This window comes from Callorhinchus milii, unplaced genomic scaffold, assembly GCF_018977255.1.
Source record: "Callorhinchus milii isolate IMCB2004 unplaced genomic scaffold, IMCB_Cmil_1.0 Scaffold16, whole genome shotgun sequence".
Taxonomy (NCBI): Eukaryota; Metazoa; Chordata; class Chondrichthyes; order Chimaeriformes; family Callorhinchidae; genus Callorhinchus; species Callorhinchus milii.
Window position 1 is genome coordinate 5,418,299 of NW_024704757.1, and position 15,430 is coordinate 5,433,728.

The window sequence follows — 15,430 nt, forward strand, 5'->3', positions numbered from 1 at the left end:
AACCCCCCCGTCCCATCCCCTCCACCCCACCCACACACACATCTACAACAGCTGCATGTATGTTTGAACTCAGTATTTCCAAAGTACTGTAAACTCGTAAAAGGAAAACAGCTTCCAAATTGTAAACTGAATTCAAGGATTTTTACCACACCCTCGCCTTCCTTAAATTTTAAGACCGAATGATCTTACAGGCTAAGAGTAGGTGGAATTTCAGGGAAACTGTCTTTCGTTAGAAGCCAGTAAGTGATTGCAAGACTGGTTTAGACCATAGGTTCAGTGGAGTACAAGATTATGTCCTACTTTTGATCATCAAACTGGGGGATAAAGCAGTGTTAGCATTTTTGTCTCCCAGGTCAGATGTCAGGTCCAAAGCAACCCCCCCCCCACCCATCTTCTGCTCCTAAAATGTACCTAAACATCTGACCTCATAGGAACACACCCCAGTGGACCAATTTTGTGTTTAACAGGAGCATGACTTTAGCCCAGGGGCATAATGGGGCCTGATCACAGAAAGGGATTGTTTTACTGAGAAATGACATTGTGTGCTGTACAGCTATAGGGAGAGAAATTCCACTCAGGTCTAGATTGACTTTATGTAGCACTGGTGCATCCAGAATTTAGCAACTTCTTCAATCCAGTCTGAATTCCGAAGCTGGTTTATTGTAAATTACAGAAAATTCTGCATTGGCAGAATTTGCCAATTTTGACCGTTCTGAAAATCTAGACCTGGGTTGAACACTTTCCCCTAATAGTCTAATTTTCTTTCGCTCTCTCGGGTGAAATGACACTCAGTGCTTTACAGATGTGATTGTCTCGTTGTGTCTCTTAGTAATTTATGTCAATGCATGTTCACGTCAGGGGCTGGACATGCTGAATGGCTGCCAAATTATCCGTCAATTTATTGATGAGTAACGTTGTTATTCTAACTCATTTGCAGCCAATGTCAATAATAATGTATAATATAATAATCCTTACATTTTGATACTTTGTCTTATTACATCGTCGAGACGTCTCAAAGCAATTCAAAGATTCTGCAGTGAAGTATAACGACTTGTGTATTCCGTAGATGAGTCAATTTGTGCACAGGGACGTCCCATAAACAACGGTAAATTGAATGATCAATATTATCTGGGGGATTGACACCGGGAGAAATTCCCTTTTCTGGTTGAATAGTGCCGTGCGATCTGTAAATCGAACCAGCACAGACAGGACGTTGGTTTAATGTCTCATCCGAAGGATGTCACCTCCTACAATACAGTGTTCCTCCAACAACACAGCCCTGTCAAGCTAGACTGTGATCAGTTCCTCGAAGTTAAGAGTTTTAAACTTTGCGGAAAGATTATAAATCCTGAAGCCCTTAAGAAATTGTTGTTTCAAAACGTCATTTTTCATCAAATCTGATGTGCTTTTCATCACTTTATATTAATTAAACTGATATTGGCTTTGGCAGGATTCAGATGGATATTGGCTTTTGGTTATCAACACATAATTATTCAGCCTAGACACACTCTGCTCAGCCAGCAAAAGCGATCACAGATCCAAGCTCCCACATTACGAGAGTGGCCCCTACAGTTCAAGGGAAAATAACTCTGTGTAGAGAATAAATTGTGGTTCAAGATGACAACAACGTGTTGGTGGATATTCCATTGTCATTCTCCCAAAGCCTGACAGCACTTCCTAAAAGATGTCAATTGTGCCTGGTACCGGACATGTCATTATTAACGCAAGTATTCACTTGTAATCCAGGCTCGTACATGAACTTGCATTTCCTGGCTTTCTTAGCATCCAGGACGTGATGATGTGCTGACCACTTTTACAGCGCTCCTCATGATGACACCAAACAGTTGACCAAAAACACAGGATTATAATGAGGGGAACCTGTATATCTGGTTTCCCCTCTATTGGCTTCCCAGTCCAGACACTGGGCTGAAGCTTAGCTCGAACATCAATAAGAAATGCTTTTCCCCAATGGCCGAGACTCTGGCACACTCTTCCTCTATCCCTCCGCCTTGCCCCCTCCCTCCTTCCCCTTCTTCAGGTCACACCTGAAGATCTTCCTTTTCGACCGTGCTTATGGTCATCTCCCCCCCCCCACCCCTCCCCAGGCTTGGTGTTGTGCTCCGCCACTGTCAAGAGTTCTGGCCCTGAGGAGTGAAGGGAGCAATATAAATGCAAGTTGTTGTTGCTTGTCTAACTGGTTGACTTTATGTTTTGACAGACCTACGAGCAGAACGCTTGGTTAATCCATTTGGCGGGAAAGCTGCTGACTAACGACAGCCATGCCCTGTCACTCATCTCCCACAATCCCTTCGCAGGTAGCCAGCCGCCCAGGTGAGGAGCTTTGACCTTTATTCACTTTCTTTCCGAACTGGGGTGCGTTGATTCCTTTCCTCAGGTCCAGCCCCTGCAGTCAGCGTTACAGACTCAACATCCACTGCAATCCTCTGGCCTTGGCCTACAGAAGTCTTGTTGCAAAGGAATCGATATCAGTGCTGAGGCTGTAACTCTCGCTGTACTCTCTCAGGCTGGTAATTATCTGCTCTGTGGGTCACTGTGAAGGGATCTTTCACCCACAAAATACACAGTCAATTCACTTTACAGTATATTCTGTGACGCGCTTTGAGACATCTCAACGACGTGATGAGGCGTGATATCAAATGCAAGGATTATTATTATTATCTTGCTGTTATCGGGCAATTCCAAGTTTAATCCCGGTCTGACTGAAACTGAATTAAATTAAAAATTAAATGCAATTAAAAATGTTTTTCTTCAGAGCAATACAATACAATTTATGTATATATTTAACGCCTTTCATGTTGGGAGGATGATAATAATAATAATAATAATAATTTTTGTATAGCTCTTTTCATGTCTTCTAGACGTCTCAAAGGGCTTGACAGAATATACTGTAAAGTGAACTGACTGTATATTTGTGGATGAAAAATGCCAGCCAATTGCACACAGCAATGTCCCACAAATAGTCGTGGATTGAGTGACCAAATTATTATTTTTTTTAAGGATTATTATCCCCGGAAAAGCGATCCGCCAATCGATCCAATCCTATTCACTGCTAGGTAAACAGAGGCATGTGGAGTAAGGAAACTTGCCCAACATTTCGCCCTGGCCGGGAATAGAACCCAGGTCTCTCGCTTGTGAGGCGAATGCTCTAACCACTGAGCTACAGGATGTCTCAAAGCACTTAACACAGCTGGCTGGGCACCCAAGCTGTAGAATGGAAGAAGAAGGAATTGACTGGACTGCAGTAGGATCTTAAAGCTGTGGTGCAGTAACACTTGGCACAGATAGAATCCAGAGCAGGTGAACTCACAACCCTCCCCGGTGATCACATCATGGCTGCTCCATCATGGAATACTTTGCTCTCACGTGGCTCTCTGCCACACATGCCCATTATGGTTTCAGCGTGAGGTGATGCCATCTGAACACTTGCATTAGGTTTTCATTCAGAGCAGCAAAAGAGAAATGATTCGGGAGCATCGAGGTGGCAGAGACTTGGCATGTCAACAGACTTGGCTCCGTCACTGAAGCATAGGAGCTGAGCTGGCATCTCCCAACATCTCCACGCAGTGAGTTCATGGTGTGAACCACGGAAGGGAAGGTTTCAGTGATTCTCCAGTTGGAGGCAGCTCGCCCTGGGATGAATGTTCCCACCCAATGGTCAGTTTCAGTTCAGCATTGACTGTCCCTCTTGGGATTTTCAATTGGAGTGACTCAGGAGAGAGAATTGTAGCAAACACTGTATGAACCAGCTGCTTCTGCCCTATTCCTCTTCCCCCCCCCATCTTCCTCGAGTGCAAAATCCAAGCGGAAATGCCAAAAAAAAGCCATTGAAATATTCTTAAATACTCGCCTCGGAGCTGTTAAGCGCCCCGAGATGAAGGCCGCCATTGCTAATGCAAGCTGTTGTTGTCGTTCAACAGTCACACCTGACAGCGAAGCAGTGGGGCTGAACACCAGCTCGTAAAAGTAACAAAAACGAAAGCGTTTTTAAATGACTTCAAATACAAAGCAGGAGAAGCACTGGGCGGGAACACGCAGCGGCTTCCTGGGATGATGCAGGTGGGGAGGGGAGTGAATTGACAGTGATTGTGCAGTCCAATGGAAATTAGGGAGTAAATAGACAGAAACGCTGCCTTGCTCAGTTTTGCGCTTGGATCTGCAACTGCCCAGTGTTACGTCAGACCATTAATCCTAACACATAACATGATTGCACTTTTCCCTCCAAAACTCACAGCTGTTGCTTTAGAAGCAGCTGCTCCCCTCTGGATTTCATTACAGCTGTCGGAGTTACGAGGTGGGGGGGGGGGCGGTAGTGGGCGGGGGGACGGGGACTGGGGGGGGGTGGGGGGTGAGGAGTTGGTTCTGCTGTGCTCAGCGTTGTCTGCTCCAGCAACAGACCAGCCCTGCACTTTTTTTTTATTCGCTTCTTTCATCATTCTTTTCTTTCCTATCCTTCGGAAAGGGAGAAGGGCTCACCTTGCGTGAGGTGATTCCCGACCTTGCCTTTCCCTCCATTTGACCAGCGCACGAGACAACGTGTCAGATAGCAGAGGTGACGGACGCATTAATGTTAATCTCGGTTTCACTTAAAGCGAGGCTGCAAAGAGCCGAGCTCAGTCTTCGCAGGCTGATCAAAGATGTCTTGCACTCCCTCCTGCCCAAAAGCAATAAAAACCTGTCACTCGATGGGTTAAAAGGTGCCGGGTTAACCCCGCGGGTACTGATCAAAATGCACAGCAGATGCCTGGGGAGAAATTCCACCTGCCTTATTTTTTTTAATCATCCACGAGATGTTTCACATCGAATCTGTTACAAAACATCGCAATGTTCCAGTTGTTCCTACAGGCCGCCGGAGGGTGTAAAGCACACCACATTCCCCCCCCACCGACTGGTTGAGTTTGCTACCGCTTCATTTCACTTCGACCGCGCTTGCGCTCACCTCCTCCCTACCCCCACCTCGACATCAGGCTCAGAGACGCTGCCCCACATGAAGGGTGCTGTCTGTACAAGTTGTTGTTGTAGGTGATTCTGGAGCCAGCATTCCAGTGCCGCTCCACAAAATGAATTCAGGTTGTTAACCCACAAAGATGCATTGGTTAACTCTGAGACCCCCTGCCTCAATCCCTCCACCTTGCCCCCTCTTTGCCTATGAAGAGGCAGTTTGCAAGTATGACCTCCTCACGCATTCTGTTGGACTTGGAACAGGCTCAGTCAGGAAGCTTCAGTATTGCAATAACATTGACGAAAGACTCTGTTTGCAAGACAAAATGTGAGACTGCACGTTATTTTTACCCTGAATTGTAGACTGATAATAAGAATTACCCTACATGCCTGGGTGGAAGGACTTGTGTTTTTTTAATTAATCATATTTGGCACACGCACGGAATAATTGCCAATAATTCTCTTGTTGCCCTCAAAACATTTGCTTTGGCATTTGTGTGCGTGTTACTGACCGTTTCTGCGCACTGATTTATGGGCTCAGTGCAGTCACCCACGGGTCCTTTACAGCATGGAAACACGGAGATTTCTCTGACGAGTTCATTGTGTGATGTCAGGTTCCCCTTCACAACAACAAAAGAAACGTCCTAGTGTGCAGTCTGTGAATCAACATGGTCCTCGCTCAGAGCCACCAGTCCACAGATGGCTCCTTATCATCCGTGTCTTATCATCTGCGTATGACTGTTCTTGGAACATTTCCCCCACGGTAGCTCGAGGGAGAGAGAGAGAGAGAGAGAGAGAATGTTACTCGGTTATGGCACTTGCACTTGGGTTTCATCTCGCGCTATTCAGGGGTTCAAGCGCTCCCGAGACTCTGCCCCGCGTGAAGAGCGCGATATAGAAGCAAGTTGTTGTTGTTCAAATGCTCAGTGTTGCATCTGTCCGTTCTCCAGAAGCGCCTTTCTAATGCTGCTCACGCTAAGCCTTTGTGTATCCGCTCTTGAGGTACTCTCAGGGGCACTCGGATTCCCAGCAAGTGACTCACCCCCTCGCAGCAACGAAGCATCTGCTTACACCCTGTACCTCCAGCGTTTCTGTTGATTAGAGGACGGGGGAGCGGGTGAAGAGGGAAAGGAACCCCCTGAATCCATTCAGTTCTGTCTGAAGTGGCGTCTCCTTCTCTTAGGGATTCCTTGCCATACATTTTCTCAGCCTTTTCATGGTCGTGGGAGGTTGCTTTCCATGTGATTTTGTTGGGGTGGGAGGAGGGGAGCTCATTTTCAGGACCTCATAACAGGATTTCTTAATAAGATAGGGATAAAACAGAAGCAGATTAGGGAAAGGGGGATTCTTCTAGTAACCAGAGATAGATCTGGGCGACCCTCGGGAAGTGTGCTGTCACAGAGCAATTTAAAGATTCCTGTAAGATGTACCGCAAACTAGAACCCCACGAGTTCAGTAAAGCGTAAGGTATCACTCATTCCTTTACTGATCCTTCCAGATTCCCGATTCATCAACCAAAGTGTCGTCTGAGTTTCGCTGTCTATTTGCTAATGCTCTATTAGCTAATAATATAATAATAATTCTTGCATTTGATACAGCGCCTTATCATGCCTTTAAGACGTCTAAAAGCACTTTACAGAATATACTGTAAAGTGAATTGACTGTATATTTGTGGGCGAAATGCGGCAGCCAATTGTGCACAGCAGCGTCCAACAAACAGTCTGGATTGAAGTGACCAATTTATTATTGTTTTTTTTTCTTGAGGGATTATTATTAGGCGTGTGGAGTAAAGAAACTTGCCCAAGGTTTTGCCCTGCCAGGAATCGAACCCCGGTCTCTCGCTTGCCAGGCGAGTGCTCTAACCACTGAGCTACAGGACTCTATAATTAGTAGTTAATAAGATACCACATATACGGAGAGATCTAATGATGGGTGGGTTATTACAACTGAGCTGCTATTTTGGATCTCCTGCTCTCTTCAAATCCACGTAGCACCTGGAAAGATAATGACAATGGTTCTGCTTCGTTAAACAGTACGTACTTCGCAGCAGGTACTTGCAACCTTAGCATGTTTATTGCCTGTGCCTATCTATTGAACATCGTGAACCGTATTTTGTACAGTTAGATGCTTTGGATTTATGTTTCTTACTCCCTCCCCCCCCACACCCCCCTTCCAGGCAGTTTTCCCTCCTTGCCTGAAGGGACTCATTCACTATGGAGTACTGGGTCACAGTGCCACAGGATCTTTAACAATTCATGGGAACAGGCAGATGAGACCTCAGTTTAACTAAAGTCTCATCCAAAGGATGGCACCGCCGACAGTGCAGCCCTCCCCCAGCACTGCAATGGAGTGTCAGCTTAGACTAAGTCTAAGACAATGGACTAAGTCGTGATTGTAAATTGTGAGGCTGACTATTTTGAAACGACAGCAGCCTCTGGATATGGCTGCAACACAATTTTTTTTNCGAAAATTTCCCCTCGCCTGCAGAGCAGATCAAACCTGACTCCTCATTGCTTTTCTCAAGCACTTTGCCAATTACAAATTAACTCCGGTTTCAAAAGAGCTTGTACAAGACAAACAGAAGTTTTCTCACCAAACCGGCTTGATCTGCACCGTCAGAAATAAATTGGCTTTATTTTGACCTCTGAGAAGCAGTTTGATTGCAGGATCTCTGAATTTGTGGATCAGGGCTGTGGCTTTGGAAAAGTGACACACACTGATGTATTTACTTACCACGTATCAAAGGGTGCAAAGAACCGTCAAGACAAGTCATGTTAAGCGTTCTGAGTCCATCGTGATCATACTGTTTCAGAGAGAGTGGACAATGAAGGTGAATGAATGTTGACCCACTCATCTGAGAATTGATTCACAGTATAGGGTTACATTGCCAATAATGTCACCGCTTCTATATGAGAGATCAATCATAGAGCCTGTGAGGCTGCTCAACCTCTCCTCAGCCAAGCTGCAGGGAGCAACAGGAGTTTGGGAATCCATTGTGAGAAACATTTCACTCTACGTTCCAGATCGCATCATTGAGCAACTCCACATGACTGTTTGAATGTCTCAGTGATACTGCTACAGCTCCCCCCACACCCCCTACCTCCTCCTCCTCCTCCCCCCCCCCCCCCCCCCCACTATTGTGTGAAGTGCTTGAAAAATATACTTAAGGAAAAAATTGCAAGGGTAAGAGCTGGGGAGTGGGACCAGTTGGTAGCTCTTTCAAAGAGCCAGCACGGGCACGGTAGGCCGAATGGCCTCCTTCTGTGCTGCATAATTCTATATCTTTTGAACGGTCGTCAGACAACAAGACCTACTGTATTTTAAATCAATCTCAAAACAGTAGGTAAACACACCCCCTGTTTCAATTCAACAAAGCTGGAACCTATTTGGCTTTCTCTCTCTTTCTCTCTCTGTCTCTCTCTCTCTCTCTCTCTTGCCCTCTCCTCCCCACGCTGGCTGGCATGTGGCATTTTCCTGGTACATACAGAGAGAAACGTCTCGTTCAGCCTCGATTTCAAAGAGCATCAGCAGAGAGATCGGACCAACCAGCTCTTGTGCAATTGTTATGCTTTTGTCTAGACTGGAAAAGTAAGCTTCCAAATTGCCGATTTAATTAACTTTCACTATGTGTACGGAAAAACGGAAAAATCAACCATTTGACCGGGCTTTCTCGCGGGGAGCTATATAGCTGGCTTGCCCAGTTTGTGTGCGAGCGAGGTTCCCAATAACAAGCTTGTTGACTTACATGTTCGGTGTCGAGACAGCGCGAAGAAAAATACACAGGGTTTGGTTGATGAGAGCTCTTTTTGGTGGAAAATCAGACCACAAAATACCGAAATGTCACTGGGCTGGAGGCTACAGTCGGTGCCAGCATTACTGTGCGTATAAATCAATGTGTTAGGCTCAGCAGATAGTGACTCTGGTCTGCAAAATACTGTTAAGTCGTCAGTGATTCTGGGATTGGAGCTATTGCAGGTGTTACTTCTTGATAAAGGCAAGACAGAGGTGAGGGTAGACTACAGACGTTAATCAGTGTCCGTGACAGTCTCGTACTTCTTTGTTATTTCCAGCTGCCGTGAGTTTGTTCTGTTTTCAGTTGTTAGCTGAGGTTTGAGCTTTCTGGCTGGGCGCTGCTGTGGGGAATGTGAAAGGTGTTGAGTGACATGGTGAGAGGTCTAACGTCACTCAGATGTTTTGCAGCATGAAGGAGATCAAGTGGCCCATTTAGCTGGTGCTCACTCCTCCACTGCGAATTCCAAGTTCCCTGCTCGACAGTAACTCATCTTATTACTGTATCTTTTTTTTCCCTTGCATTAGACACATGGCTTTTACCACCTCGTCGAGGTGCCTCAAAGAGCGTCACAGGGATTGCTGCGAAGTGTAGTGACTGTGTATTTTAGGCAAACGTGGCAGCCTGTGTGCCCATGCAGATAGTCCCACCAAATGTATTTGAGGGATTGTTGGCAGGATACCAGGAGAAATTCCCTGCTCTATTCGAATAGTGCCATGGGATTTTAACCTGAACAGTTTAACGTCTCATCCGAAAGACGGAGTCTCCGCCAATGAAGCACACCCCCAGCACTGCATTGGAGTATCAGTAACTTGAAGTGACGGGTACTCCAGCAATGTCATTTCTTGGCAGGATAGCGAAAGGAAAGGAAATGCAGCATACAGTGTACGTTACAGTTAAAAAAAAACACAGCAATGAGTAGGTTCCTGAAATGATTCGTTATTCCCGACTGAACACAGTTGATGTCTCTTTTCTGCGGACAGGTGGATAAGGGCAGAACACTATCGATACAAGTTCAGCCGGCCAGGAGGCAGCCACGCAGGCAATGGTAAGTGGTGGATTCGGAAACGTATTGGGATGTACTTCCCACCTCTCAGTGTGAAACACCTCAAGCAGTACTTCAAAGAGCAAAACTGGCCACCTCTTGATACGCATTGAGATGCCTTCGCCAGAGATCCAACAAGAACAACCTGCCACCACCTCAGGAACTGATGCCTATTAAAATACCGTGAAGCACAATGAATGTAATTAATGTACACTGAATGCCAACAGACTTCAGCACAGACCATTTAACCGTACATAGTCAATTTGTATTTTACACAAACTATAATGTTGCTAATTTTCATAAGCAGTAAGGTGGCGATTCATGTTTGAGACCAATTTGCAGCATGTTTTCAGCCCTAAATAAGTAAATGGGGTTTTAGCAGAGAAAGTGTTGTAACAATTTTATGGGTACCAATTCTGTAGAAGACCACATGTATCACCTTCATTGATGTTCTTGACTACCTTTCCTCTCCCCATCTCTTGCCCACAAAATATACAGTCAATTCAATTTACAGTATATTCTGTGAGGCGCTTTGAGACATCTCAAAGCCGTGATACGCCGCTATATCAAATGCAAGGATTGTTATTGTTAATCAATCTCAATTGCCGTCAGTTGTGCCTGTTATGATACGCACGGACTTGTTGTGAATCTCGTGAAAACAGCGAATTAAAACTTCCAACGTAATCGAGAATGTATATCCATTTTATTGACCGGACCAACTTTCCTCAAAGCTTTGCGTCAAAGGGGAGCTCAGTTGGATCAGAATATCTGGCATCACTGGCGTAAAGAAATGCATGGTGAGAGGGTTCAGATCTCTCACTAGAACACTATGCCTACCAAGCTCTGCTCACCTTCTCCCGCTGCACCCCAGCAGTGTCACAGGTAAGACCATCTAAGCACTGTATTTTGCCCACAAAATATACAGTCAATTCACTTTGCAGTATGTTCCACGAAGCGCTTTGAGGCGTCTCGAAGGCGTGATGAGGCGCTGTATAAAATGCAAGGATTATTATTGTTATTATTACTGGAGTCCTGTAGCTCAGTGGTTAGAGCACTCGCTTTGCAAGTGAGACACCTGGGTTCAATTCCAGGCAGGATGAAATCTTGGGCAAGTTTTCTTACTCCACACAGACCCTAATAATAATCCCTCCAAAACAAAACAATGATAAATTGGTCATTTTCAATCCACTGTTGGACACTGCTGTGTGCAATTGGCTGCCGCGTTTCGCCCTCAATTATACAGTCAATTCACTTTACAGTCTATTCTGTGAAGGGCTTTGAGGCGTCGAGAAGACATGAAAAGCGCTATATCAAATGCAAGGATTATTATTATTATAATATCCTTTTTTAAATAAGAAACCAAAGTCACTCTTGAACTCCTGATGCCCCGAATTGCTCATGATCTTAGCCTTAAGATCAAACCTTCAGATTGTGAAGAACTTTGAACAAGTCTTAAATTCAGCCATAGTTTGCTGAGTAAGCTGGTTTACACATTTTAGTTTAAGAACTACTATTGTAGTTGCATTGTATGAGAATATAATCGCTGATCTCCTCAAGTTAAGCATTAGATCTTAAGTTAAAGAAGTATCTTCACATTTAGATGGGCGATTTCATTCTGGTTAGACTGTGACTTTTGGGGTTGTGTTTTGCCTCTCATACATTGTGTTCCTCACATGTATTGCGGTGTCATTTTGGACTTGAGCTGTTTGACTGACATCTTTTAGTATCTAACTTATGGCTTCTCTCTCATGGTGATTGATACACTCTGCCTTCTCTTGTCACGCAACCCACGACTGTTTGTGGGACGCTGCTGTGCGCAATTGGCTGCTGTGTCTCACCCACAAAATACAGTCAATTCGCTTTACAGTATATTCTGTGAAGCACTTTGAAACATCAAAACAATGTGATAAGGCGCTGTATCACATGGCAAGGATTATTATTATTAATGTCTTCGCACTTGGCCATTGGGCTGTGAGTTATGGTGTCAGCGCTAACTGAAACACCTGATGTCTTGACCTCCTCAAGTAAAACTTGCTTTGTTTTTTGATGAACGTTTGCAGTGTTCTGTAAGAGATTGTTACCTGTGCCTTCTGACCGCTGGCCTTCAAGACCGATCGAGGGCATATCCAGCTCTTGTAACAGTAGGTACTATACAGAAGCTGGGCTTAATGTAAATCAAGATACTCTGTGTTACTTGATGTCTCTTTCCTCTCTGCCCACCCCCTCCGCACTCCCCACCCTCCTCCAACCACAATGACATTGAGTTTGGCACGAAGTGAACAAGTCAGGAAGCAGAGGTCAGAAAAGATCTCCTCCGAAATGCATCAGGTTATGATTGAATATCAGTAATAGATGGCTGCTTGCATTGTACTGAGGAATAAGGATATACTGTCTGATTGATGCATTCATCTCAGTCTCACCTTTCATTCAACTCACTCAATCACAGTGTAACACAGTCCTCTCCTACTGCTTACATTTACCCTGTGTTACCGCTCTATGGCGATCAAGTGGCAGCTCAGTTTAACACTTTGCCCTCACAGGCGCCCTCTTATCTATTCAAATGACTTTCGGCTTAGTGGTAAAAGTTCTTTTTCCCTCACTGTACTAGAAGCGAAAGGGAAAAAGGAACTTACTGCAATCTCAATAGGCTGTATCCTCCACTCGGCTAACTCGAGTTTGCTGTGCGTCCCCTTCTATTCTTCTGACCCCTGGAACTCCCTCCCTTTACACCTCCATCTCACCCCTCCCTACTTGCCTTAAAGCCTACCTCTTTGACTGCGCCTATGGTCACCTCCCTCTTCTCCCCCCACTTCCTCCTGCTCCCCACCGCGTTTGTGGTCAGCCAGGTAATCTATCGGGCAAAAAGAAAATAACTTTGTTCCTTGATAATAAGAGAGAGTTCCTTTGCAGACGAAGGACTCCTAAGAGCATAATACAACATAAAAAATTATTGGGGAACGAAGACCAAGGTCCATCTAGTTCGCCTTCCACCATCTTGGTAGTCACTTATGTTGGATCCCAAACGATACACTGTATCCCACAATATTATTTTCTAGCAGAAACCTATCCCATTTGTTCTTGAAACCAATGTCTCTCCGTGGATTTGGAGTTTCCTTAACTTCGGGAAATGCCCAGCCGAGTGACCAGTAACATCCGGCATCTTAACTAACTAATCACGTCCTCCCGACATGAAAGGCGCTCTATAAATGGAATCTTCTTGTTGTTGTTGAAATGGCCGTGTTGCCGAGAGATGTGACCTGAGCTGTTGATTGACAGGTGAAAGGTACCGGGCTGTACATCAATGGTTGCTCATTGCTGTGAGTTGCTGTTGGTTTGAGGCTCTTGCTTGTGACATTCCACTGATGCTTTTCCTCTGCCTGTTTGTTTGTTGTTTTGCGGAGTTATGGGATCACAGGGTTCTTTATAAATGGGACTCTATCTCACCAGGAGGTCTGGACACACTTCACTTGTGCTAGGAGTCCTCAGGCCCAATTGGAAGTTACATTTGTTAGTGTCCACGACAGAACTGTGGCCCTTTCTCTCATTCTGTTACATGGAAAGGAATTATCAGGATTGACAGACACCATCCTTCTGCAAAGCCTCACAAACCAGACACATTGGCTCGAACACCAGAGACTATCAGGATCTGTCCAGGTATCAGTTTCTTCAGACCATGTTGGACAGGACATCAAAGGAACCTACTGGCTTCATGTTAGTGCGTAATGGTAATGGAAAGTAGCTTTTCCATATCACAGAGGGACTCGGGAGGTTGCTCTTCAGAGGTAAGAGAATCTCCAGTTATTGGTTTTGTCATTTCCCAGGAAATCAACTAATTTATTACTCAATGCACAAATATTAATAATAATCCTTGCATTTGAAATATAGCGCCTTAGCACATCTTTGAGACGTTTCAAAGCGCTTCAAACAATACATTGTAAAGATTTGCCTACAGAATATACAGTCAATTCACTTTACAGTATATCCTGTGAAGCGCTTTGAGACGTCTTGAAGATATGATGAGGGTTTATATAAAATGCAAGGATCATTATTAAAGTGAATTGACTATTTTGTGGATGACTAACGTACTGATTGGTGGACTGACTAACAGTATTACGTGATTCTTAAACAGTCAGTGTTGACGTAACCCCACAACAAACCTATAAACTCTTGTGATTCTCAGTATCTAGACGGATGCCTTTGCCTTTCAAATCAGAATGGTTTTGACCGAGTCTCAGGTTGCCTCCAGGTACTCTTTAAATAACTCTCGACTTTTCATTAATCAGTACATCAGAAAATAAAATCAGGGTTCTCTCTCTCTCTCTCTCTCTCTCTCCTCTGTCAGAGCTGGCTTGTTTATCATCCGTCAACCAGTTTCTCAGCCCGCTTTAAACTTGCGTTGCAACCTCTCCAGATCCCATACTGGTACAATCTTCGGAATAGAGCACTGTGAAGGGTTAACACTCCAGTGGTACCCTGGAACTAGCCAGCCCACCAGACAGACACTGCAATGGTAATGTGAGTGTCTGAGCTCTGTCACTTGCCTGTCTATCCAGGAACCTCTGTAAGATGTAGCACGTTACAAGGGCTTCTGCAAAAATAATTATCATCTCAGGTTTTACTCCACGTACTGGGATCTGGAGAAAGGGCAGGGAACAATCTCACCCTCCTAATTGTAGTTTTATTTGTTCAGTATTTCACCCTCGTAGACTTGTCCCAGCAGACAAGAAGCGGTGAGAAGAAAACAAAGCTGTGTCTAGCAGGGAAAAGGAAGTGTTCCAGACACATAGCGCTCATTTTCTAAACAGCAGAGAGGTCTATAAAAATAATGATCTTCCTTCCTCTCCCTCCCCCTTCAACTGGAATGGACTCTTGGGTCCGTGTTTATAAAAGGAAATAATACAGACCTGCCGATTGCTATACTAACCAAGGCATGGAACATGGAGGAGAAGCAATGGTCCACATCAGGGTAGATTTTCACTCTCACCCACAATAACCAAGTCAAGTGCTATGCCAGAGTAAAGTCTGCAGTCCAGTATCTGTCTTGGTTACGCAAGAAGGAAGAGAAAAACAAATAGAGGGATGACAGATATCGTCATCTCCCAAATCCTCAGAAAAACCAGACACAAGATCTCTCTCTCTCCAGTGCCAGATGGTGTCCAGAGGTTTCGCGCAATTCAACGCACTCCTTCAGCGAGCGAGTATCCTCGGTTACATTGAATAGGTCTCCGTGTGTGTTTTTTTATAAATAAATCTTCAAAAGAAAAATGTAAATGTTCGTTAAACGCTGTCAGAAGACCAAAGGCAGATTGACGTCATGGGGCGGGAAGCTCTGTTAGAAGTAACTGGAAAGCGACTGACCGGTTGCAGCGGAAGGATATTACAAACACACACACGCCAGTTCCCGTGTTGTTTGGCCGCACATGTCAAAAGGTTGGTGCCTCACAGGAGTGAATAATAATAATAATAATAATCCTTGCATTTGATACAGCGTCTTATCACGTCTTCGAGACGTCTCAAAGCGCTTTGCAGAATATACAGTCAAGTGAATTGATTGTGTATTTTGTGGGCGAAACGCGGCTACCAATTGCGCACAGCAGCGTCCCACAAACAGTCGTGGATTAAAGTGACCAATTTAT

General features: G+C 44.8%; 1 protein-coding gene and 1 non-coding gene across 3 annotated transcripts in view; one reads left to right on the top strand and one right to left on the bottom strand.

The window, feature by feature from the left end:
* lmf1 (lipase maturation factor 1) overlaps positions 1-10,478 on the top strand; it is a 202,435-nt gene extending 191,957 nt beyond the window's left edge. For both annotated transcript variants that reach the window (XM_007903504.2, XM_042341079.1), the window contains 2 exons: positions 2,219-2,331; positions 9,733-10,478. In XM_007903504.2, the coding sequence (XP_007901695.2) occupies positions 2,219-2,331; positions 9,733-9,907 (288 nt within the window). In that variant the 3' untranslated portion in view covers positions 9,908-10,478. The remainder of the gene's footprint in view (positions 1-2,218; positions 2,332-9,732) is intronic.
* On the bottom strand, positions 6,768-6,839 carry trnaa-ggc. The gene has a single exon. It is a non-coding gene; the product is annotated as a tRNA-Ala (tRNA).
* Positions 10,479-15,430: the final 4,952 nt, after the last annotated feature.